The sequence below is a fragment of the Mizuhopecten yessoensis genome, unplaced genomic scaffold (genome assembly GCF_002113885.1).
Source record: "Mizuhopecten yessoensis strain PY_sf001 unplaced genomic scaffold, ASM211388v2 scaffold8841, whole genome shotgun sequence".
In the NCBI taxonomy this organism is placed as follows: Eukaryota; Metazoa; Mollusca; class Bivalvia; order Pectinida; family Pectinidae; genus Mizuhopecten; species Mizuhopecten yessoensis.
In genome coordinates this window covers 229,325-257,292 of record NW_018407749.1, presented here as the reverse complement: position 1 = coordinate 257,292, position 27,968 = coordinate 229,325, and the positions used below count along the sequence as shown (strand labels likewise).

At 32.3% G+C, this 27,968-nt stretch overlaps 1 protein-coding gene across 2 annotated transcripts; it reads left to right on the top strand.

Annotated features, from left to right (window-relative positions):
* The first annotated feature begins 209 nt into the window (after positions 1 to 209).
* Positions 210 to 27,252, top strand: LOC110456753 (interferon regulatory factor 1-like). 2 transcript variants are annotated; one of them, XM_021507696.1, is made up of 9 exons: positions 210 to 516; positions 8,005 to 8,246; positions 15,783 to 15,959; positions 22,060 to 22,178; positions 22,456 to 22,594; positions 22,710 to 22,808; positions 23,139 to 23,167; positions 23,506 to 23,785; positions 24,956 to 27,252. In XM_021507696.1, the coding sequence occupies exons 2-9, from the start codon at positions 8,021 to 8,023 to the stop codon at positions 24,979 to 24,981; spliced, it is 1,095 nt and encodes a 364-aa protein (XP_021363371.1). In that variant the 5' UTR covers positions 210 to 516; positions 8,005 to 8,020; the 3' UTR covers positions 24,982 to 27,252. The 2 variants fall into 2 exon arrangements, with proteins under 2 accessions (XP_021363371.1, XP_021363372.1); XM_021507697.1 differs by lacking the exon at positions 210 to 516 and adding an exon at positions 7,606 to 7,689.
* The last annotated feature ends 716 nt before the right edge of the window (positions 27,253 to 27,968 follow it).

Sequence of the window (27,968 nt, the reverse complement as noted above, 5' to 3'; positions counted from 1 at the left end):
TAAACTAAATTGTTATTCCTCTGTAACATTTTTATGCTGACCACTCCTGATCGATTACTGCTAGGATGCATCTTGTTTGCCCTAAAAGTCACAACACCATGTAAACATGGCCTTGATTGGTTCGTTACGTAATCGGTAGCCATTTGTACAGTTTGTAATCGCCAATCGACTACCCTTTTCTGGCCCCTCCGTCAGACAACGTCAATGAAAAACTTGGATGTAATTGTGCTGAATAATGAAGCATGTATATTGCACTCGACAATGGTCTGTATATGTGTAAATCATTAGGGCACATCGTGTTTACCAGACGACCACCTAGCGATACGCACTTCCTGTAAACAGGCCTGCTTACAAAAATCATTCCTACTGCATTTTGAAAGCTGAAGGATCTAAAAATAGAGACGTTTTCTCGGAAAAGGGGAGAGAACTCCAAGCGCGCGCTGATTTTTGCAGTACAAAATATATACAGAGGCAACTATTTCTGGTGGGTAGTTCATCTGTAACAGTACTGACCAGGTAAGGATACTTATTGACAGTGGTGCATGCATATGATGTGTCTTGTATATGTTGACAAGAAACTTCCTAACATTTCTAAGTATAATTTGTTAAATTTTCAATGCATAATACATATTGTTGATATCATTACTGCAATGTCAATCCATACACAGGGATAAGCATGTGTATTTCAGACATTTATAACGAACCCCTGTGATCCATAGGGTATTTTTCTACAGTTGCTAACTTACACTGGGAGGATGTCATTTGTATTTTGCATATTTGTAGTTACATAAGTGATTTGATGACAAAACCACGATGACAATTCAATAGAAACAGAAATATATCGCATCACCGAGCGTTCAGACGGGCTTTCCCTAATTATGGTGAATATCTGAATAGGCAGTGTGAATTAAATATTATCTGAAGTCAACATTTATCTGGCAAAAAAATGGCAAATAAAAATAAATCATCAATATTGATGGTTACAGACATATGAAGGGTTGTAGCATTATGTGAATTGATATATACACAGTGTCAGATTTAAAAAAAAGAATGCTATAGTCATATAGGCTAACAAGAGGTTAAAACGGGAGGAACTACGATTGTTATAATTTTATTGTTTGTGTTTGTTTGTGTTGTATGTGGCGCTTGTTTTCAACTTTTAAAGTGTGGTGCATTGATCAGTTATTTTGATTAATAGTGCAGATTGAGTAAGGTGCGTTTTGCTTTTATATACAGCGTGTACCAGCTCCCTGCACGCCACTTATAAACCAATCGATCCTTCGGCTATTAATCGATTACATTACTTAACGTAGGCTTTTAGATATAATCGTCGTATTTTTCAAATCACCGTTTAGTTTGGTTCTGCATAGTCTAGCGATCGTAAATATTTATTCAGATGTTTCGTGTTCAATTTCGTCAAATGAACATAATAATAAACTGTAATATAAACTATATTTAGTTTACAACAATTATGAAACAGCTTATCTAAATTTGTATAATTTAATCTTGTTGACCCGGATGTTAGCGCGCGGGGAGTCTCATTGTGGGAGGAAACCGGAGAACCCGGAGAAACCCCATGTGGTCGGGCAGGTGACCATCAAATGACTATCGAAGAACATCTTGATTTCCAGTAGATAAACTTTTAAGATTTCTCATTTATTTGGTTAGAGATGAACATGTACCAGTAATTATGTACACATATACTTGTCTAAGGGAAAGCTTTCTAGCCATCTATTCAATTTACACGTGCTCAACTGGACCAAGTAATACCGGAAACAAAACTGCAAATTTTAATTGCTTTTTAGCATATATTGTTCATTTTGATATGGATAACAGTTTATTGACATTAGCAATTAAATGAAGCCGTGTTTTTATAATTATCGTTTGGAATGGAATATTACGAGATTCGTTCTCTTAGCAATAGTTTCAAATATAATTTTCTTAACAACCAATATGACTGTTATGTGCTTTCGAACATTTTGGTAACCTTCATTGTATTTTGTTTCAAAGATGAAGAACAACAATTATGGATTCATGACTATGCGTATGTACATGTACGTGTAAGAAGTTAAAGTATGAGACAAGCTCCACTTCACCTGTGTTTACAAGTGTTCTCTAGGGTGGTCCATTTTGTCTTTACATTTCATGAATTAACTCATTAAACCATGAAGACACATTTCAACTCCTCCTATTGAAAGGTTGGAATAGTTCATTATAATATTTCATGGGTAAATGGATTAAAGGGGTGGTGACCGAGTGGTTAAGATGTCTGTCTGTCTACTATCACTATTCCTCCACCACTTGGTCATGGGTCCAAGACCCACGTGGGGCCGTCGCCAGGTACTGACTCGAAGTCGATTCAAATCATGAATTAAATAACCGTGGTCTACAGGGAGGCGTGTTTTGACCTTCTCTTTTGTGTACAAATTCAAAAAAACTCAGAGAAAGGTTAAAATTAAATTTCGTTAAGCGTGATAAGACACGGGTACCACCCTTTCCATCCCTGTCTTGAACAAATTGTAACGGATCGTATGTTATTAAACATTTATTAGTGTTCCAGTATACACACAGTATGAATAGTGTTACAAAGTTCAAAAATAAAACATAATATTTCAGGTGTCAAACACCATCTTGCATTAAATAACTTGCACGATAAAACGGTTATATTAAAAGTAAAATGTGCCCAGGTACTAGTTGGCTTACTAAAAATATTTCAGTTTGGTCATAAATATGAATTAATTTGAGCTAAAAATGAATTCAGCATTAAGGTAAGAAAATTCCGAGTTATTAAAAATTAAGTGAAGCCAAGTTTGTCCCGTAGTCGTCCACTGATACAAAGTAATTTATTTTCCTACAATTAAAAGTAATAAAATCCAATGTAAATATTATCTTATGTAAGTAACGCCCTATCCGCAGCAGATACCGCAAGTTTTCATTAGACATATTTGACAGTTTTTGATATATCAATCTTTGCTGCACTTGTCTAAAGTGTTAAATGTTTTGTTACTCGGCATCGACTCGATGAAAATAGAGAAACAAAGATCATTTTAAAAGTCATAATCTAAAAGAAAACAATTGTTGCTGGCTTTTGTACATACTTGGTCCTCCAGCGGTACGTACGGTCTGCCATACCATCCTTTTTAAATCTATATTTGATTATAATGCTTATTCGTTTGCTTTTCCCCTGAGTATGACAACTGGTAGTAATTTGGACTCTGTAATAATGCACGTTTCGGTTTCGAAGGTTATCATAGTTTGTATGGGTCCAAAGTGGCGTATTTTGAATTGAAAATAATAACATTGAAAAGTAGATAAATATTTAAGGTAGAACAGTTCGGGTAAATATTCGGCTTCTATTTCAATTCCTTGAAGTTTTTTACTACCCTAAATAGAGACATATTAATAAAATCAGTAGCTGTAGATAAAATAAAGTCCGTTATACATTTAAACACAATTATGAAAATCAATAAAATACGAAATTGTTGTAAGCAGAAATACAGTAATTTTTCAAAAGAAGACAAAACTATTCATTTTTTCAGTCATAAATTCATATCTACTGCCTTCTTTTTAATTTAAAACAATACTTGGCATATACAGTACTGGGCATATACAATACTGGGCATAAACAATACTGGGCATATAAAATACTGGGCATAAACAATACTGGGCATATACAATACTGGGCATAAACAATACTGGGCATAAACAATACTGGGCATATACAATACTGGGCATTTACAATACTGGGCATATACAATACTGGGCATAAACAATACTTGGCATATACAATACTGGGCATAAACAATACTGGGCATATACAATACTGGGTATATACAATACTGGTACAATACTGGCCATAAACACTACTGGACATATTCAATACTGGGCATATACAATACTGGGTATATACAATACAAGTGCTCTTCATCGGTATTAAAAAGAAATGAACATCCAGGAAGGTATTTTCTGCAAAAGGATATACTTTTTCGTAATTGAAAATTGAATTTGGCACTTGTATTTGTTCAGCCACAATTTTCCCATATATATATATAATATTTTTTTGAACACATTTTTGGAATGTACATAAATTCATGTTTAAAAATATGTGTTTGTTGTCCTTATAACCTGTCACTCACTCGGTCATTCCATAATCTTGCACCAGGGTCACAAGAATCATGTAGCACCATGTGGTATCCTTGTCTCATTCCCCATGTCCGTATTAATTATAAGGTATTATGCATGACGTATCAATGTCTCGCATCAATACAAGGTTCCTCCTACAGATTTGATAAGGTTTTCGTTAGCAAGCTTCAGTTTAGATAGCAAGATTCTGTTCCACTTGATTCTCAAAACAAATTGTTTATTTAACGAAAACAGGTTCAAACAACATTTTATTTCTCTCTAATTCACCTAATGACAAATATACCCGTTTTTCATATGTTTGAAATTCCACATGTTGCTATTTTGATATTGTCCAACTTCTTTAAAACTTCCTATCCGATGGATCTAGGTAAGTATAACTGTACAAATTGGAAGGTGTTTTATGGCGTATTCCATCTTCACATTTTTTCTGAATAAAATGTTAAAGCGAAAATATTTTGTTCAACAAAAAAATCCCACTTATTTTGTTTCAAAATGATAATTGAATTGTACTACTCTGCCTCATGACAAATAACAGTAACGAACACTTTTACCATTTGACAGATTAAGAACTTTGTAGCAGGACTTTTACAGTGTCGGAGGTGTTAACCTAGGAGGTCCTATTTGTCCTTCAATTTTTATGAAAATATTTCTTTTCTGATTTTAAGCCACAAACTCTAAAGCTTTTTTATACACTTATACACACGAAGTAAAACAATCTAAACTGGAATCAAGACTAATTTTTCTTAGCTGTTTACCCCACCTTTCGTGAGCATATGTGAAAAAGTAGCTATATTAAGGTCGAAAGCACACTGTCGAAATTTATAAGAAAATTGAAAATATTAATAAAAAAAATCAAAAAAAAATCACAGTAATGTGAAGTTAGTATTAATATGGGTTTTGTTTCACAAGGAAGTGTCATATAAAAGAAGTTATCAGTTTTATAAAAAAAATGAATGCGGAAAGTGGCATTTCAGAATTTTGACTTGAATTGGCGCAATTTCAATGCAGATCAATAATGTTTGTCTCTAGAAACATGTTTAATTTCTTTGTAAGAAATTGTTTTGCGAAACGGAAATTTCAATGTTAACAAGAAAGTGCTTTGTATTTAAAACTATCATAATTTTGTATTCACTGATTCGTCAGATTTCCTTATATGGTCATGAGTGCGAATACTCGTAAATACGTATAACATCAACAGGAAAGAATTGTTTTTGTCAAAAATCTCTGATTGTGTGAAAATGTTGATAATATAAATGATGGTTAATTTTTAATAAAGATCTGGTGTCCATATTTCGCCACAGATTGGTTTATTTTAAGTGCCTTGTTAATTTGATCAAAATGCTGGGAAAAAAGTTTTTATGTCGCATATAAAAAGTTGTCCAATATGCATATCAAGTAAGGAAAACCTTCTGTGTATTTCAAGAAATAGACCTTCATTGGGACCATTACGGGGCCATTTTTTAGTGGTGCTACGTGACTTTTGTATCCATATCTCGCCTTTTCTTGACTATTTTTGATGAAGTCACATGAATGCAGCAAAATGTCGACCTGTGATATTATAGGATTAAAAACTTAGCTTAGCATTTTTGGACAGTATATTTACAGCATCATGTGACTGACCATCAGTTTACAGCCACATTATCTCATATTAAGTTAAGAATTTTGTCTCCTTGATATCCCTATTGTATAATTAATTTCAAATGAAACAACAGATAACCTACATGATAAATCCTGCACAATATTCAATTTAACGAGAAACAATTTAACATGGTGAAGAAAACACTAAATCTTCGTGAACACAGGGATTCACCTCCGGTACATGAGGTCATGCCTTCTGTTTTGGTGTTTCCTCGGGCACATGTTGCTATGTGATCGATTTTTATGTTTTAACTTAGGACATTTTGAAAAAGAATATGTCACTTACAAAACCAAAGCGTTACTAGTATTTACGTTCACTAATGTGGTAATTGTCGTAGTATCATTTCGCGTATATTTTTCATGAAAATTTAAACCTGAATTTTGCCCGACATTCCTTTTGTTTAACACTCTTTACATTTTGTCATGGGAATAAAAATATCTAACGGCAAAACTAATCAATCTGGCGGCGATTTATGGCCAACAGCTGCTTCGACGAGATATGCTTCTCTAAGTCACCACTCTTGATTTAGGTTATTAAATAATGATTGTTTCCTAGATACACCTAACATAAATGAACAATGAAGGGTTGCTTGAAAAATAATAATAACATATTATCAAAATAGAAATGACATTAAAAATGGAAAGGAAATCCCATTAAGAAACCAGGGAGTAAATATTGAAATATAATTACTAAAATAAGTCTTATCCATATTTTGTTATGGTTATAAATAATCGGGTATCAGTGTTTTGGTCATAAGGACATACATATTTTATCACAGATAATATTATTTCGATAATCTCGGTTAACTGATGTTTACTCGTGACTTCCAAGATGGCGTGCAGAGAAAATAGTATGGCAGTTCATAGCGATCATACGTGCACAATTGCACCATCTGTCCTTAGTTTAAATAAATCAATAACAGTTACGTTAAAATTCTGCAAATTAATATAATTTAATAACAGATGTCGTGTATTTTTTACATAAACAAATTTGTGTATCAATTTCGATATAAGTAAAGTCGCAAGTTACCTTCACAAACATCTAAACATGAAAAGAGTCAGATTTGCAAAGTCTCATCGAGATTAAATCGTTTGCAACAGCAAAAATAAAAAAATAAATCGTGGTGATTTAATGTCCATAGAGTCCATAGTTCAATGAATCAATTAACACATATATTCTATCAAATGAATTTATTCTATAATTTTACATTCACAAGTTTACTCAACTGTTGTTTTGTATGATATCTTTTGTCATTCTTGAACCAAACACTAATGTAATCTGTGTATTTGGATTTCGGCATTAGCATACTAAACTTTTAGTAAGGCACTTTTGTCTTCGAATTTCAAATGTTTGTGTATTCGAGAGGAACAATTTAACACGAAAGACATTTTAGTGTCATTTATGGAATTCTAGTTTCTGCCATGATTTAACATATGTTCTCTATGCATTTTATAATTGGCGAACATAATTTCCTAGATTTTATGGAAGAAAGTTTGAAGGGTGCCTTACATGGAACAGGAAACGCTCACACTTCTGAAACACATTGTTTTGTCTTGGTGTTTCATGATGTCTTCCCTTTTGTTTCGTTGTTTTCTCAATTCCGGTTGTTGTTCCATTAGTATTGACCTTAGGCTCCTACTTGGCTATTGTGTGGTATATTTTGCCCTTGCGTGATTAACATGTGGAATACTTTCAGATTTATCTGAATTTGCAGAAATACAACCAATTGAAAATAGCGCTCGAACTTATTTCATATCATAAACGTAGTATACATGTATGTGATAAAATGATATAGGTCCCGTATTGATTTCCATACATACACGGAAATACGATACCAATGTAAATAAGAGCCGCCGTACATGTTGTATACGAGTCAGTCTGGTATGCGCGTGTTCGAGGGTAAACAGGTAGGGCTAATCAGCTGAATGGGCAGTGGTCAGTGGTATATTGGTCAATACGGACCTCATAACAATGAACACCTCACAACTATAGTTATGATATTGCAACTAAATGTATAAAACTTTCCTCCATATCTATCTAATGATAGTGTATAGTAATGTTTGTAGCTATAAACATTGGTTGGTGGTGGAAGTTTTGCCGGTGGATATTACTGTAGACAATATTTGATTTCCTGGGTTGACTTAATATGTTCTATATATGTATGATAGCCAAGCTTAAGTGTGTGTCACTCTGATCATAACACTAGTTATATTGTTTTGCAGATTTTACAAAAAAAACATGACAACTTTAGAGCTTGAACCCAGCACTAGGGGAAAGCGTCCTGTGGAGCGACAGAAGATGCGTCCCTGGCTCATTGAATTACTCAATAAAAAAAAGACAGACGGGTTAATCTGGGAGGATCGGGACCAGAGCACATTTAGGATCAACTGGAAGCATGGGGCCAGAAATGGCTGGAATATCAACAAAGACGCCAATGTCTTCGAGCTTTATGCCATCCATACAGGTACAAATATCTTACCGTGTCGGGTCTTCTCTTTGCCTTGTTGATGTTATGCATTAAGATTTTATCTTTGTGTGTTGATTTTTTTTTTCATTTATTTATTTATCATATGCACATATCTTGCGCACAAGCGTTGTCTCTTCTTTTTATGGAGAACATAATATTCAAATATTTTTTTTTTTAAAAATCCAACAAAAAAACAAAACCTGATTGCAACAAATTCAAAGGAAATCTTTTCGTTTTTATTATATTTAATTTAATGTGCACCAGTACAAACAATATATTCCAGGCAGAAAGGAATGGGTGTTGTTTTTAATAGATTTAAATGTATAACCGTGTATAAACAAATGTAAGCAAAGAAGCACATGTTATGGTCACTGTGGCAATAATAATAATAATAATGATATTTTAATAATACTGGACGCAGGCTAAAGCACATACATCCAGATCATATGTACCGCCAGCCTCTAGGCTGACACCCAAATAAAATTTGTCAAATTTTCTAGTCAATCTGACCCTTTATCAAAATACAAACATGAAAATATTACTCATTTTTTTTTAAAGATAAAAAAGTTAATACTGATTTTGTTATGCTGATGTTAAAGCATATTCCTTCTTCTGGTTTGGAGCTGAAGGCTATTTATAATGAAAAATCCATCTTAAGATTGGGTACCATAGTGAATTGATAAATATCTATTTAAATCAAGGTCAATAGTGGGTGGGGAAAAAAACTGGCTAAATGATATAAAATTAGTTACCAATTCATGCTCATAGTCAGACTTAATCCAGTAATTTTTATAGGAAAATATAACAAACAACATTTGGGAGTGTTATTATGCAAAATATGCGGATTTAATATCATGAAGAAATAATTGTTATGTTGCACTGACTTTCAGTACTAAAAATGCATTTAAAACTTTATAATTTGACCATTAGTATATTTAATATAAGTTATCTAATTAATTTGTTAATAAACAAAATTTGTCATGGAATATTAAAATATATAAAATCAATACATCCGATAGCTGTAAGATTTAACAAATACACAGAATTTCATGCAGAGATGTACACAAGTGCATGTGGGAACTATTTCCAAAATCTGCTGTTATCGACTGATTCTAATCAAAAATATTAATTTTGTTTTGGATTAAAATGTTGGCATCATTATGTTAAGCTTAAACACTATCAAAAAATAAGTCTATTTTTAGTTCACATAACATGTAATGCATTAGTATGGTTGTAGTTTTAGGTGCATAATATCAATCACTAAAATGTATATTTTGTACTGACACTGTTATCCTTGGATTCTATGTGTCTTAACTTGAGGTTAAAAACGAATTATATGTGTTTAGTAAATATTTCGTTTTAAATAATATCTTATATCAACTTGAATTCTAAGTAATATTTCCATGATTTCGGTTTTGCACAGAATCATTAACATAGAATTTGTAAAGATTTATACAGAATTTATAAAATTTTACACTGAGACGTACACAGTTAGGTTTTCATTAAGCTTGAAATAATATAACACTTTTCGAAAATCGCTTCTGTCTACTTAAGATCATCGTCGAAATATTTTCTAAAATCATTTATAGCCGACCTAGTTTCTGTTTCTCAGAAATCACAAATTTCCGTGAAATCTATTTTCACTTTAGAAAATGCTGTTATGCATTTAGTATTAGAACATATTCAGTATTAAAACAAAGGTGCTACAGGCTTGCACGCATATAAGTCAAGGTAGCATGGATTGTAACATTGTCATTAATAATGTGATTTGCAGGTGAGAATTATTATTTATATTTCCCCATAACCTCATTGTTTCCCGTCTATGTTTGCGAGTGTAAACAACTTGTCACATTGTTAACACAAAACATCTTAACTGTAAGAAAAGTCCTACCGTTCGTAAATTTTACGTTTCCCCTCTTACGTTCTTGAGTTCGATTTAACGCAGTTTATGAACTGTGTTCAAACAAGATGTGATGTGGTTTTATCATTTCAAGTAAATTTCAGGAAATGTGATCATTAAAAAATCCGACTGGTGGGTTTTTTCTTGTTTCGAGGCCAGGTCATAATTGTTATACTTAATGAAATTGTGTTACATTGTCAAAGATTTGATGCTGTTTAACATATTAACTATAAACTAATAAATATGATATGGACTAATACTACAATGTAAATGTATGAGTGAATAGGACTATTCAACTGTATTGATTGAAAATTCAGAGTTTGTAACAAAATAAAGCTTCGGGGTCGTATTAATATTGTTGATTAATCTATGCTTGTTAGAAAATAAATACAGGTTATACCATATATCAAAAACCGAGTGCGAAAAATCTTTGATATCATTTAATTTTTGTATCAGTATGGACTGCATTTCCTGAGGATATAAGTCTGATCAAGCAGGACCAAGAGTTCGTATCGAACCCTACCTACCTACTCTCTTCTAACAACTTTCTGAATTTGATCCTTAGCTGTTGTTAAAAATATCGCATACTTTTTCCACAGAGAGAGAGCAATATGAATTAATATAACATGTCGTTTAACCCTTAGTATTTGATTTCCTCTTAACCTATGTACATTTGTATATGTACGATATTTTACACAAGTTTTTCTCTAATCCCTTTGTACTCTTTTTATAACATAATCTGTTCGAAATTAAATAAATGTACAGATGTAGAGAAATCTTCTTCGTGAATAGTTTTTATTCCTTCTTCTAGGATGCCAGGTTTGGGTAATATGAGGCCCACACAAACATCAGTGTTTATAGTTATATTTTTAGAAAGCATATCCTAATACTTTTGGATTTTTTTCCTTTTTCTTTCTGTCAGTTTTAAAATATGTGTTTATATATTCAGTATTCGTATGTTTTTTGTCTTTGCTTGTTTTTTCAATTATTATTTTTTTTCCCTCGTTCGTTATTAAATCCATTTGGAAGTGTTTGGCACAAACCAACATCGCATTATTTAAAAGACAAATATTTGTTTATTAAAATACTATTACCTAACTTTTTGGTTGTAAAACACTGTTTGGCTCACTTCAATATCACATTGTTTAAACACGTTTTAAAGACTAGTGTACTCAGAGAAACAAATACAGCTTACTTCAAAAACTTTGACAAGTGTTTATGTATTAGATCGTATTTCAATATTTACTTCCAAGAGCCTAATTTTTACATTAATCTCATTAACCTACCGCTTTTAAAATAAATCTTCGTGTCATTAATTCAATGTTTTATTATTGAATTACTGTGCAGTTTGTTGACATGTCAGCATGATTCATTCTCACTCAGAAAAAAATCAAAATAAAACCTTAAAACAAAAAAAGTGTTTTGCATTTTTAAAATATATGTAATAAAGATTAACATGTTAAATCTAATTACCTTGGCATATTACAACGTTTTAAAGTCAACATTGTAAACTAGAAATAATTTACCTGAATTCCTCGCTGTATTTCTTGTTACATGTTATTGTGTTTTGTGCATGGTAAAATGTGTTTATTTAGCATATAAAGTCTACGTGAATGAGTATATATATTATATATATTTGAAGATAGGAAATATTTCCAAACTGTTTGAAATATTATACTGCCATGCCTCTCGGCGAAGAATGTTTTGACATTTTAAAATACTTTAATAAAAAATAATTAATTAATTGAAAGCATTTTTATTGAGTATGGTGGATATGATATATTGAAAACCACCTGTTGAAAATGAATTAATAAAGTATCAATATTGGGCATGTAAGTTACATACACCATATTTTCACTGCTTTCCCCCGAAATCTTTTCTACTTTCAACAGATATAAACAAACTTTTTCCTAGTCCCTGCCCCTTAAGCTATATAACTCAATTCTGTTAATGATGTAAGGTAACAGATTTACATAAGTGTATCATTTATGCATCATAAATTATGCATGTTCTGTGAAAGATTGATTCGGCATTCGACGTTATAAAACAATTTATCCGCCATGAACAGTCATTGATTTGCATAAATAACTACAGGAAAGCAATGTGAACATTGTAGAATTGATGGTTCCTGTTTCATAGAGTTTGTACTACTAAAATTGCAAATATCGTTTGACCCTGGTTAGAAAATGAAATATTTTCCAGAAAAACGTTTGCATGTTTTGACAATCATATCTCAAACAGCACGAAATCTACAGCAGAATAAAACAACACAAACTGTTCCTATTTAGTTGACCTTTTAAACGTCAGTGATGCTGAATCGGTACATTACCGAAACAGTTGGTAGTTGTTATTATATTTATGTATTTTGGATGTTTAAACATTTGTGAAAGCACAGTTGTGTACTTGAACGTTTCCAAGAAAACATGAATTAAATAGTGATTTTTCGTTGGTTCAATGTGTGTATTTCTTTCAGAAATGTGCCAAACTTTATTTGAAATGAACATCTCCCTGATTTCACATCCGTTTTTGTGGGGTTCATAATGTATCTAATTTTATTTTGCTATCTTTGCGGTTCTCGTTATTTTATGCGTGTCGACTTATTTGTCCCGATTATGCTCTTGTGTGTTGATGATTTGGTAAAATTTCAGCTTAATTAATAACTTAAACTTCATATGAACCCGATATTAATTTCAATATTGACCACCATAAAGAAAATTAAACTTGATTTCTCTAAATATATAATTTCTAAACAGTTTTGAATCGATTTATCCATGTTCAGATATACTCATCAAAACGTGATATCGGTCGTAATATTTTCTTTTGGATGGATGTCATTTTTTAATTACAGTATAAAGTGTCTTGCATTGCTTTGGTTGTACCTGTTCCATTAATGGATATGTTGAAATTATCAAATTATTTTATACACGTCTATGATGTGTATTTACTTACCGCACATTTCTCTTTCAGTCAATATCTTTCATTACTTTGAGCGTAACAAAATCTATAATTTATTTTATTTTGCTGTTGTGAATACACTAAAGCATATTAAATAATTTACTGTGAACTATGGTCTAATAAATCAACATTTTGTTTTACGAACAAAACATTTTGTCATATAATGTATTGAAATAAATATCAAATATTTGGATTTGTGAATACAAATTCATAGCATTGAATCTGTATTTATATAGTATTTAAATAAAAAGACATTATAATTCTGTTAACATAGAATTACTCTAGTATCAAAATAGTATATAAATATACTGACCTGGCTAACATCATACATTTTAGTTAGGAAGAGGTTTAAGTTTTGTTTAAAGAAGATTTTTCAATCCGTCATACATTTTTTCGGTAATTTATACTTAAACAATTTAATCTACAATCTCGATACATTGCATTTTCAACAAAACAAAAAAGTACATCAATTACCAGTTATACCCACAACCATCCCGAGACAACAACTTGGATTTTGTAAACGTAGTTGCTGGATATCGTTCACTTCCTATCTGAAAATCTCTTCATGATAATTGATTGTTAAAGTGAAAGCCTATAACTGCCAGAAACATATGACAAAATACAACAGAATGGTACTCAGTTTTAACGTGATTATTTAAAAAAAACAATGACCTATGTAACTGTGTAATGTTCTATTAAAAAATGTGAAACAAATGACATTTTCAGAAAGTACATTGATAAAAACACATGATTTTTACATAATTATACTAATAATATAGCTTAATAAAAACCAAGGTGCTGTCTCAAAATCTTCGGTAACAACCATCAATTATCCACCTGTTTCACAGTCCTTATTTTAAAATTATCAACATTTTTCTACGAGCATTCTCTCTTACATAAAAACATACAGCTTAAAATTAATATAAAAGTGCTGTCGGGAAATCTTCGGTAACAACCAGCTATCATCCACCTGTTTAACAAGCCTTGTTTTAAAATTATCAACATTTTTCTACGAGCATTCTCTCTTACATAAAAACATACAGCTTAAAATTAATATAAAAGTGCTGTCGGGAAATCTTCGGTAACAACCAGCTAGCATCCACCTGTTTAACAAGCCTTGTTTTAAAATGGAGCATTCTCTCTTGCACACATTTTGTTGTTCTTATTTTACGACTGAAAATCGTAAAAAAGTGCCGTAACTCCCTTCAGCATCAAAATATCTAGGACTGGATGACAAAACAGGTTATTTGTATTGTAGCTACACAATGATATTGAAAAATATATTGTTATACGCAATTGCACCTTTCCGAAACGGAGGACCAGCCTCCGTGTAATCGTTCACTTAAAGATGGATTATATTGATTCTCCATCCTAAGGAAGACCTTATGATATACCTGTATTGGCCACTGTAAACGTTGGTATCAATACAAAACCGTAAGTTTTTAAAAAAAATTCATGTTTTGTGATGATGCAAACGTTAACAGTGGCTAATTATACTCAGAAGTTGTTTTCAAAGACCGAACGTTGACCCCTTCACGTGACCATTACATTGAGGTTATAAAAAAACGGTGTACATTGCAGGCTTGATAAATCAATCTCATCAACATTTGTGGTTTAGTAACTTTAATTTGGTGTCTGAACTATCGAGGTCAATAAATTACTAAGGATCGTCTAAGATGATATAAAGCCGTAATGTTCAATGTAATGAAGAGCTTGTCAAACTTCTTTAACCGTGATAGGCGGAAAGAGGTAGTAAAATAAATGTAGATCAGGAGTATATACACCCCTCGATGAACATTTTATAACCTCCAATTTGGATTTATGGTTTTTAATTTGATGTCTCAAGTTTTGACAGCGTAAACATAACAGTTGATTTCCATAATAATAGCAATACTTTATCCGGCGTATAAAGTAAAACGCTGGAGAATCAACAGGTGACAAGAGACCAGGACAGTATGTGTACTTTGAATGATTCATGTTCGAACGTGTTGTACACCAGTACCTACACTGAGATGGGATTTAACCGTAATTGGCCAAACGTTAATGATATTGTTCGGAGTTGCTGAAATAGATATTGGTATGTTGGTAGGTTAACATATTCTGTTTCACAGAATAATATTGAGACATTATAACAGCTTTAACTGTGCTTGTTTAGAAATCACCAATAACAAGGAATACCCTTTACGCTTTCCACACAAATATATCCAAGCAACGAAGTCGTCTAACGCTCCAACCTGTTCTGCTGGGTTATTGGGCTCCGTTATACAGGGTGGTCAGATAATATAAAATTAGCACAGAAACCGGATAGAAACATATTAATATCTGGGGGATCATGCTTCATGTATTTACTTTTTCATGAATCAGAGAGTATATCACCATATATGAACAGTATCATCGAGAATATGTATCTAACTACAAATATATAATAAATAATTGGTTATTCTTAATACATTAGTTATGCAAACATGTCCATTATGCTTATTCACCTAAGATTCTAGGATACAGCGAATATTTAGATCTGTTTCGAAGGGATATAAGGGAAGGCTACTGGCGCTACATGAAGTACTTATATATATACTTAAGGAGTGGACCCTAGCACGAATGAAAGAAGATGAACCCATGAACACTTCATTATGAGGAAACATTTTTTACGTTACCATGTGTTTTTTAATCAACAGGTCGGCACAGGAAAGACCAATCTCCGAACCCTAAAAGATGGAAGGCGAACTTCCGGTGTGCGCTGCATAGTCTTGGGGACGTTGAAGAAGTTAAAACAGAGGGTACAACAAGGGGCAACAATGCCTACCGAGTGTTCAAATTTCTCGAGGAAAAGAAGAAACCACTTAAAAGGCCCAGTAAGTATGAATGGTGTCTCGTGTTTGATAGAGGAAATCAAAAGTTTTCATAGGATGTTGTTTCAATTTGTATTCAGACCAAGTAAGTACGATTGATGACGAATGCTCTATAGGTGAAAAGTATTTTACATGATGTTATTTTTACTTATATTTTACTTTTAAAATGGCCAGATATTTGAATTGGGGTTAAATTTTAAAGAGAAACTAAACAGATACCAACTGTCATTTTCTTCAGTTGTCATAGGCATGTAGTTTGAAAAGTTTATTTGAAAGAGCCTATGAAGAATCTTATGCTGTGAAAAGGCAGAGAAAAGACAATATATTACACTTCCACTGCAAGTTCCTCGATAATCATTATCGTAAGAAATTGCGTTCATAACTCTATGTGCGCCATTGGATCAGCGTCCTTTCGAGGTTTTCCCTCCCGCCTCGAATAACATGAGACAGCCGTAAAAGCAAACATTTTGATGACGTTATGTTGTTCCAGGCTGAATGTCGTTTGCACTGACGACATAGACACGACATTAGAAGATATAAGGGAATTTCTGTATTTATGTTAATAATTACTTTAAATTTAGATGTTCATGCCGGTAAGAACGCAAATCGGTAACATACATATTTTGGTTTCATGGAATATGTGTGTAACCGATTCCATCGAATATATATGTAATCGATTTCATGGAATATGTCTGTAACCGATTTCATGGAATATATATGTAATCGATGTCATGGAATATATATGTTATCGATGTCATGGAATATGTATGTAATCGATTTCATAGAATATATGTAACCGATTTCATGGAATATGTATGTAATCGATTTCATAGAATATATGTAATCGATTTCATGGAATATGTATGTAATCGATTTCATAGAATATATATGTAATCGATTTCATGGAATATGTCTGTAATCGATTTCATGGAATATATATGTAATCGATGTCATGGAATATGTATGTAACCGATTTCATGGAATATATATGTAACCGATTTCATGGAATATGTATGTAATCGATTTCATAGAATATATGTAATCGATTTCGTGGAATATGTATGTAACCGATTTCATGGAATATGGATGTAACCGATTTCATAGAATATATATGTAATCGATTTCATGGAATATATGTAACCGATTTAATGGAATATGTATGTAATCGATGTCATGGAATATATATGTTATCGATTTCATGGAGTTTGGATGTAATCGATTTCATAAAATATATGTAATCGATTTCGTGGAATATGTCTGTAATCGATTTCATGGAATATGTCTATAATTGATTTCATGGAATATATATGTATTCGATGTCATGGAATATGTATGTAACCGTTTTCATGGAATATGTATATAATTGATTTCATGGAATATTTATGTAATCGATTTCATAGAATCTGTATGTAGTTTATTTCATGGAATATATGTAACCGATTTAATGGAATATGTATGTAATTGATTTCATCGAATATGTATATAATTGATATCATGGAATATACATGTAACCGATTCCATGGAATATATATGTATTCGATGTCATGGAATATGTATGTTATTGATTTCATTGAATATACATGTAACCGATTTCATGAAATATGTATGTTATTGATTTCATTGAATATTTATGTAATATGTAACCGATTTCACGGAATATATATGTAACCGATTTAATGGAATATGTATGTAACAGATTTCATGGAATATATATGTTATCGATTTCATGGAGTTTGGATGTAATCGATTTCATAAAATATATGTAATCGATTTCGTGGAATCTGTATGTAACCGATTTCATAGAATATGGATGTAACCGATTTCATAGAATGTATGTAATCGATTTAATAGAATATATGTAATCGGTTTCGTGGAATATGTATCTAACCGATTTCATGGAATATGTATCATGGAATATGTGTGTAACCGATTTCATGGACTATATATGTAATCGATGTAATCGAATATATATGTAACCGATGTCATGGAATATATATGTTACCGATTTCATGGAATATACATGTAATCGATGTCATCGCATATATATGTAATCGATTTCATGGAATATGTCTGTAATTGATTTCATGGAATATGTAGGTAATTGATTTCATCGAATATGTATATAATTGATATCATGGAATATACATGTAACCGATTCCATGGAATATATATGTATTCGATGTCATCGAATATGTATGTAATCGATTTCATCGAATATATATTTAACCTATTTCATGGAATATGTATCATGGAATATGTATGTAACAGATTTCATGGAATATATAGGTTACCGATTTCATGGAATATGCATGTAATCGATTTCATAGAATCTGTATGTAGTTTATTTCATGGAATATATGTAACCGATTTCACGGAATATATATGTAACCAATTTCATGGAATATATAGGTTACCGATTTCATGGAATACGTATGTAACCGATTTCATAGAATGTATGTAATCGATTTAATAGAATATATGTAATCGGTTTCGTGGAATATGTATGTAACAGATTTCATGGAATATATAGGTTACCGATTTCATGGAATACGTATGTAACCGATTTCATGAAATATGTATGTTATTGATTTCATTGAATATTTATGTAATATGTAACCGATTTCATCGAATATATATGGAACCGATTTCATGGAATACGTATGTAACCGATTTCATAGAATATATGTCATCGATTTCGTGGAATACGTATGTAACCGATTTCATGGAATATATATGTAATCAATTTCATAGAATATATATGTTATCGATTTCATGGAGTTTGCATGTAATCGATTTCATAGAATATGTATGTAGTTGATTTCATGGAATATATGTAACCGATTTCATGGAATATGTATGTAATCGATTTCATGGAGTTTGCATGTAATCGATTTCATAGAATATATGTAACCGACCTTAGTGACAGTGTATGGTATCGATTTCATGGAATATGTATGTAATTGATTTCATCGAATATGTATATAATTGATTTCATGGAATATACATGTAACCGATTTCATGGAATATATATGTAATCAATTTCATGGAATATGTATGTAATCGATTTCATGGAGTTTGCATGTAATCGATTTCATAGAATATGTATGAAGTTGATTTCATGGAATATATGTAACCGATTTCATGGAATATGTATGTTATTGATTTCATTGAATATTTATGTAACCGATTTGCGTCCATACCAGCATGAAACTGAAAAAAAATGCCGTTGAATCCTTATATATTAACAATGGGAATATTACCTTTACGCTGTTCCTACGAACTTTATACACGATAAGATAGACGTTCTTATCCGATCTAATATCAATGTACCTAAGCTGTTGTTTGGAATGTTTGATAGAGAAGTTGATATCAGGGGGTGTAAATCATTCCCTAATTGTTAGCAGTTCCCTATCAAACATTATATTAATGATAAATTATTATTGTGTCACACAGCGTCGTTCTGTTGATATAGCATGCGATTTAAAGCATGTTGATATACATCCAGTTTATATAAGTAATATTCACGAGATAACATACATTGTGCGATGTTATCCCACTTATCTCGGCGAAATCGATCACGAGTTTAACTACTTGTTAGTAAGCAAATAAACGTCGGAAATAAACATGTCAAAACTTGAACCAAGTTGTTCAAAGCGTGGTTATATAATTTCCTAACGGACAATATAGCGTATATATAATTACCTCAGTGACAATGTATGGTATATATAATTACCTTAGTGACAATGTATGGTATATATTATTACCTTATTGACAATGTATGGTATATATAATTACCTTAGTGACAATGTATGGTATATATAATAACCTAACCGACAATGTATGGTATATATGATTACCTTAGTGACAATGTATGGTATATATAATTACCTTAGTGACAGTGTATGGTATATATAATTACCTTAGTGACAATGTATGGTATATATAATTACCTTAACGACAATGTATGGTATATATAATTACCTTAGTGACAATGTATGGTATAGATAATTACCTTAGTGACAATGTATGGTATATATAATTACCTAAGCGACAATGTATGGTATATATAATTACCTTAGTGACAGTGTATGGTATATATAATTACCTAAGCGACAATGTATGGTATATATAATTACCTTAGTGACAGTGTATGGTATATATAATTACCTAAGCGACAATGTATGGTATATATAATTACCTTAGTGACAGTGTATGGTATATATAATTACCTTAGTGACAATGGTTGGTATATATGATTACCTTAGTGACAGTGTATGGTATATATAATTACCTAAGCGACAATGTATGGTATATATAATTACCTTAGTGACAATGGTTGGTATATATGATTACCTTAGTGACAGTGTATGGTATATATAATTACCTTAGTGACAATATAACGTACATATAATTACCTTAGTGACAATGTATGGTATATAGAATTACCTTAGTGACAATGTATGGTATATATAATTACCTAAGCGACAATGTATGGTATATATAATTACCTTAGTGACAGTGTATGGTATATATAATTACCTAAGCGACAATGTATGGTATATATAATTACCTTAGTGACAGTGTATGGTATATATAATTACCTTAGTGACAATATAGCGTATATATAATTACCTTAGTGACAATGTATGGTATATAGAATTACCTTAGTGACAATGTATGGTATATATAATTACCTAAGCGACAATGTATGGTATATATAATTACCTTAGTGACAGTGTATGGTATATATAATTACCTAAGCGACAATGTATGGTATATATAATTACCTTAGTGACAATTTATGGTATATATAATTACCTTAGTGACAATATAGCGTATATATAATTACCTTAGTGACAATGTATGGTACATATAATTACCTTAGTGACAATGTATGGTATATATAGTTAACTTAGTGACAATGTATGGTATATATAATTACCTTAACGACAATGTATGGTATATATAATTACCTTAGTGACAATATAACGTATATATAATTACCTAAGCAACAATATAACGTATATATAATTACCTAAGCGACAATGTAACGTATATATGATAACCTAAGCGACAATATAACGTATATATAATAACCTAAGCGACAATGTAACGTATATATAATTACCTTAGCGACAATGTAACGTATATATAATTACCTTAGTGACAATATAACGTATATATAATTACCTAAGCGACAATATAACGTATATATAATTACCTAAGCGACAATGTAACGTATATATGATTACCTAAGCGACAATATAACGTATATATAATAACCTAAGCGACAATGTAACGTATATATAATTACCTTAGCGACAATGTAACGTATATATAATTACCTTAGTGACAATATAACGTATATATAATTACCTTAGCAACAATATAGCGTATATAGTATTACCTTAGCGACAATAATTACCTTAGCAACAATATAACGTATATATATAATTACCTTAGCGACAATAATTACCTTAGCGACAATGTTACGTACATATAATTACCTTAGCGACAATATAACGTATATATAATTACCTTAGCGACAATGTAACGTACATATAATTACCTTAGTGACAATATAACGTATATATAATTATCTTAGTGACAATAAAACGTTTATATAGTTACCTAAGCGACAATGTAACGTACCTATAATTACCTTAGTGACAATATAACGTATATATTTTACAAATTATCTTAGCGACAATGTAACGTATAAGTTTAATTGAGTATATTTATGTATGCTTATGAAATTCGTCAAAAAATGTTCACACAGGGATGATTCCGATAAGACAAAATTTCAAGATATTTAAAAAGAAATCGGTCATTGAAAGTTTGTGCTATCGACTTGTCAAGTTTACATCTAGCCGAATCCTACGTAAGAGACCGTATCACTTTATTCAATTAAAATTTAGTTACATATTAAAAACAACAAACCGAGCCCGAGTATATGCCAAAGCGAAAGCTCTTCTATTTAATTTATTCATCTATTTATTTATCTATTAATCCTTTATTTATTTCTCCTTTCAGAAAATAAACACTTATAACTGCACAACAAAATGCGAGTTTGTGAAATTATGACACTCTTCTTCATTAACAGGACAGCAGAGCACTGAGTCCGATGCGGATAGTGGCGTTGAAAGTCCGACGCCTTGTAAGAAGCCAGTTCCCTACTATAGTCTACGATCTAGGCGAAGGAAGAAGCCCTATGTGAAAAAGGTAACGGAGGGCTGAATTTCTTCAGGAAATTGTAAAAAGTTTAGAGACCTTGACACTTCATATAATAAAATATATTTCCATGTTTTTCTTGTTCCAATTATCCGTAAATTACTACAGATATAATGGTTTTACACGATAGTTTAAGACTGTAATCAGAATTTTTCAGATATAACAAACTTGAAACTAGCGTTGTGTTATCTTATATCATATGATAAACAGAATGTCGCAAAGTTGCCATGTACTTCATTTTTGCAACCGCTAACTTCCAACATTTTAGGAAATCGACACTTCCGATTCTTCCGATGCAGCATTGGACAGTCCAAACGTGCAGCCTGTTGTAAAAGATGTTAGTCTGCCTGTGCCAAGCAAAGACAGCGATGACGTCATCGAAAACCGTGTTAAGACGGAATATACAGGTATGTTATTAAGAAGAGGAGCAGTTCATTCTGGTTGGAATGTTAATTGAATACAATTCGTCATTCGTTAATAAGAATACTCTGTTTATGCATCATTACTCATTTATCATTACAGAACTTCTGGGGACGACGTCGGGGACCTTTCCTCACCTCGGCTGTGGATTCGTAATGATTCGCTTCGGAGAGAACAGTTCATTGTCAACGGAATCTAAAGGTAATACTGCTTCTAATGTTTATTGTCACAGGACCGGATACGTGATAATAAAACGATCCAACCAGTAACCAATAGACCATGTGTCGTGTCTCTGTGTTTCATCTAGGCAGCCGTGTTAGTTTCTATATTACTGTGAAAAATTAATTCAATATTTCATAATATATTTCTCCATGATGTGTTTTTACCATCTTATTGCTGTGTGTGGAATACCTGGTTTCAGGAACGTATTCAAATTAAGGAAACTTATCTATATGCTAACGAGAATTTTCAAAATGGCCGCCATCCATTTATACCTTCTTTGTGTGACAATGTCTTTTATATGTGTTTCAGATAAAAATCAAGAAAAAGAAAGTGACGATGTAAGTTTGGTTGATGATAAACTATTATTATTTTTCCCATTAGACACTTTTGACATTTGATAGAAACATTTATTGTGTCAAGGGTGTCAAATAAAAATATACGTTTTATAATCAAGGAAACATATGTACTCTACTAAAGTAGTTTGTTTTTTGACTTAGTAATAAACTGGTTAAACGATGCTAAACTTAAATAAATCGTTTGCTTTATAATCTTGTAAACGCACATGAGATCGAAATAATTAACATATTGCATGAAGTAGAGAATTAATATGTTTATCAACATTTTAAACACTTTTAACAAGTCGTATATGATGAATCGTCCGATTTTTCCATTGCAGGATGAGAGCAATGAAGATTCTGACTCAGACGAGGAGACAAATGACACTTTCATCTTCCATTCCCCAAATTATTCCAGTGCTCCACAGACCCCGTCAACATCCCAACAAATATCCGTCCCGGACTATTCCAACTTGATTAGGACTCCCGACTGCCATACGTCAGACGTCAACATCATGTCTAGTACATTTGACCAGCAAGGGAATCTGGTCATAGCAGCTCAGGTGGAAATCCAAGTAGTGTCTTCAGATCAGGCCACACAACTTCCGGTTCCGGTTATAGGTTCGTACTTTTGTTCACTTGTCTTGATTGTACAATAAATCCTGTTTAAGGGACGACCTCGATTGCAGACCATTTGTGTTAGGATACAACTGTCATTTTTTGCAGTTATTTCCCCATGTTATCTGAACCAGTGTTAAGTGACTACCTATAACAAGCGACCACTTTCTGGTCTTTTTGGTGGTGCTTTCCCCATACATTGTCGACCGCCTCATTACCAGGGGGCTGTAACCTAAGGGTGGAGTGTCAGAAGGAAAACCTGCGAATTTTATTGGAAACAAAGAAAATTAATCATTCATATTGCTCTTTTTATCAAGCGAAAACAAAAATATTTGTGTTTCTTGTCTGCGAATACTTCATAACTTTTTTTCCGATTACAATCATCTCTCTAAGGCCATTTTCAACAATCACATGTATACACAAATAAAACAAAAAAGTAACTACCTACACATATCCTCTACATACCAACGTCTATCTCCAGACATGAAACAGATGACTATGATCTAACTCTGATAAATGGTCTTGCTATACACATAGAAAGGTTACCGACCCTGCTCAATTGTAGTAGGACATAGATGAGGTCGTGTTGTATTGAGGACACTAATTAGCTTCAAACAGATGATACATGCATGTATCTACTCTGGGTTGGGCTAGTTTTGGAAATAGTTTCTGATCACTTTAGCTTACTGACTAGTTTCAAATTACAGGTACTTATCTCAGTCTGCCAATACGCATATATAATTCACTATCATGGGTGTAGTGACAAATGAGGCTAGCGTTTGTGGCATCAGTCACTTTTTTTTTTTATTACATTCCCTATTTCCCTTTTGTTTTAAATTCCATATTCCCTCTTTTAAGACAAATATTCAGCGACAGATACAGTAGGAGATCCTTATGATGTACCTGTCCTGAAGTAAGTTACACAGGTGAGAAAATAACAGATAATGTAATTTGGGCGGTAATCTTAGGACGTACCGGCACATAACTTTTCAGTACACAGGTGCGCAAATAAAATAAAATGTGATTTTGACGGATGCTCTTCTTTCCTTACAGAAAGTAATCTTAATGATGAACCAGTACTTACCATTTTAGTACACAGGTGAGATAATGATATTACATGTAATTTGGGCGGATGATATTTTTCCGCTTATTATTATTTTTTTTTAATTTCAGATTTGATGCATCAACCATCGGAATGAACATCCCAGCCATGAACATCAAAACGAAGAGTTACTTGGATATGTAAAAGCATTGCCCCTATATAACATGCTGGTGGACCTGCCTGTGTAAGCCTCCTGATGTCGGGGAAGCAATTAAATATATACACTAGCAGATTCTAGTGCTTCATTTGGTAGCAATAATCAATCTGATACGGCTTTATGTTAACTAAAAACCATATAGTGCTGAAAACAGTGGGCAAGAGAAGTGTTGATGGGAAGTAACAAGAGTCCTGTTCCGGTGATGACAGTCTCTCTTGCCTTTTACTGAAAACTCCTGTCCACCCCATGTCTTCAATACCCTAACACAGAATTCTATAAGCTTATGATACTAATTTTGACAAAATTATACCTTTATATATTTATATATGAAAAGTGGAGGAATTCGGCCTTCCTCATGGCAATACATCTGTGAACAGTGCACGAATATTGATTTCATCAAATCAAAGGACACCTATCGCGAACGAGAAAATATAGCAATACTAGTATGTTGCGTTTGTAATTAAATGCGTTCCTATTTTTCTCTTTCGTAATAAGTGTCTCTGATCATATGTATATGAAAAATAGACTAATTTTGACTTCGGTTTGCATGTATATATACGTGGAGAATAAACTCCATGGCTGCAAATGTGACCAGGTATGGGTCATTATAGCTGCGTGTTTGTTTTATATATTGCGTCGTCAGACCCGGCCTGGAATAAAAATTAGTACTAGGGTCATTACAGAGTTATGGTATCAACATACAAATTTATCCACCCTAACATCAATTTACCGTGTCATTTCCAGCTAATTTTCCCATCATGCCTGTAGGACGTCAATTTTGCTGCCTACAATATTAATGTGGACGGTGCAATTTATATATACTAGTACAGTTACAAGAAGCCTATCCATTTCATAGAAAGGGGGCCAAAATAATGGGGTTACCTGCTCTGCTCCAAAGTGAGTAAAAATCACCACATTTAGAACAAACTATTGCATAAATTACATTTTGTTAACATGTTGATTTCGTAAAGAATTAGTTATGTAGATATCTGAAAATGAGTCCCTGGATTTGATAACATATTTAGCAGAATGCAAGTATTTCACATACAATTGTAGTTTGAACTTGTAATGAAGTATAACATAATCCAGTGAATGCTTTCAAAACGAAAATCAACGACTGAACAATGTGTTAAGCTATCCACGCGATAATGTGAGATTGATTGCCAAATTGTCAGTTAAGCCAACTAACATATTGTAAGTATTGATTTCGTGCACACAATTTTCAAGGAAACAGTTGATGAAATCATGACATCACTGTTGTAATTCAAGTTTTCAAGTTTTTATTCGAACTTTAGGCCATTGGCCCATCAGTATACAAAACGTATAATACACCATTTCAATCATTATAATTCAGCACAGACTAGTGTTGGATTTCACTTCATGTCATTTTTTTCATAGATCTATGGCTTAAATTTAAATTCTGTATTTTCTGTTATCACTTCATGTTATTATTTCATAGATCTGTGGCTTAAATTTAAATTCTTTATTTTCTGTTATAGTTAATGACACCTCAATTTTCTGTTCACCATTGCGGGGAAGTATACATGTGTGGCGGTCATGGGATGATTGATAACCCTCCGATCCATACCCCGTTCCTTCATACAAAATACGTTTTAGCGGGCATTCTTGTTTTTTGTTTTTTTGGTGTTAACTTCGATAGGAGCTACAAAAATGACACCAGTTTCGGGATAATTCCTTAGCTTAAAATGAATCCAATTTACCTACAAGTCGAAAAGTTTCCATTGGACGCAAAAGTTTCCTTAATCCTTTAACCCCCTACGTAACTTTAATAAGACTCTAAAGCATTGATCTGGATGTGCCCATTATGGTCTACAGTGGTGAAAGGGTTTAACCCTATAGTGATTTCCTGAGGAAAATCTTCAGGAATTGTCTGTGCTGGGTTCGGGCAAGTTCGTTTTTCTACTAGATCCGTTATTTTTGGCAAAAACGGGGGAAATACTGTATGGTGTTTTTACATCCAATAAATGGGTGAAAATTGTCCAGAATATACAAACTGGAATCTATGCTAAGTGGATTTTCTTAAAAAATCAGAGGCCGATTTATTTTCAGCAACTGAAATCTGGTATGCAATACTAAGAAACTTTTGACCGATCATTTTGCAATTTGTTTGAGGGTTAATTTTGTTTCTTTATCATGTGAATATTTATTTTATAAACATTCAAAGATTATGTTAATAAAGAATTTTACAGTGTAAATAAAATCTTATTACTTTCTCCTTGTTTTTCTTATGTTTTACACTTACCGGAATTATGTCAATATTCGTTTATATCCAGGTTATTACAAAAAAAAAATCTAATTAAAATGAGATCTTCGCATCACTCCCGTTTACTGATACAGGACCGATGCGAAGATCTAATGTTAATTAGTTTGTTATAACAAGAGGGCCTGCATCGCTCACCTGGTCTAAATCTGACACTTGTAAACTTAAGTGATCTAAAATAAAGCTACAGGCAAAATATCAGTATTTGTGACTATAAGTCATTCAAAAGAACATGTTAAAATATTGAAAAACCTTTTCACCCTTGTGACCTTAAAAGTCCAATAAGGTCATCACGTTTAACAAATTTTATAGCCCTTCATCTCAGGATGCAACTTGCAAAATATCACCACCCTATCATTTTGCTTATTAAGATAAGGACATTTAAATGTTTACACATATTTGACCTTTAAAGTGGGTCAAGGTTATTCAAATTAAAAAGCTTGATAGCCCTTCATCCAAGTATGCTACTTGCTAAATATCAACATCCTGCACCATTTGGTTATTCAGAAGAAGTTGTTTAAAAGTTTGACATATTTGACCCCTGTGACCTTAAATACAAGTCAAGGTCATCCATTTAAACAAACTTTGAAGCCCTTCATCCTAGTCTGCTACTGACAAATTATCAACATCCTTGGCATTTTGGTTA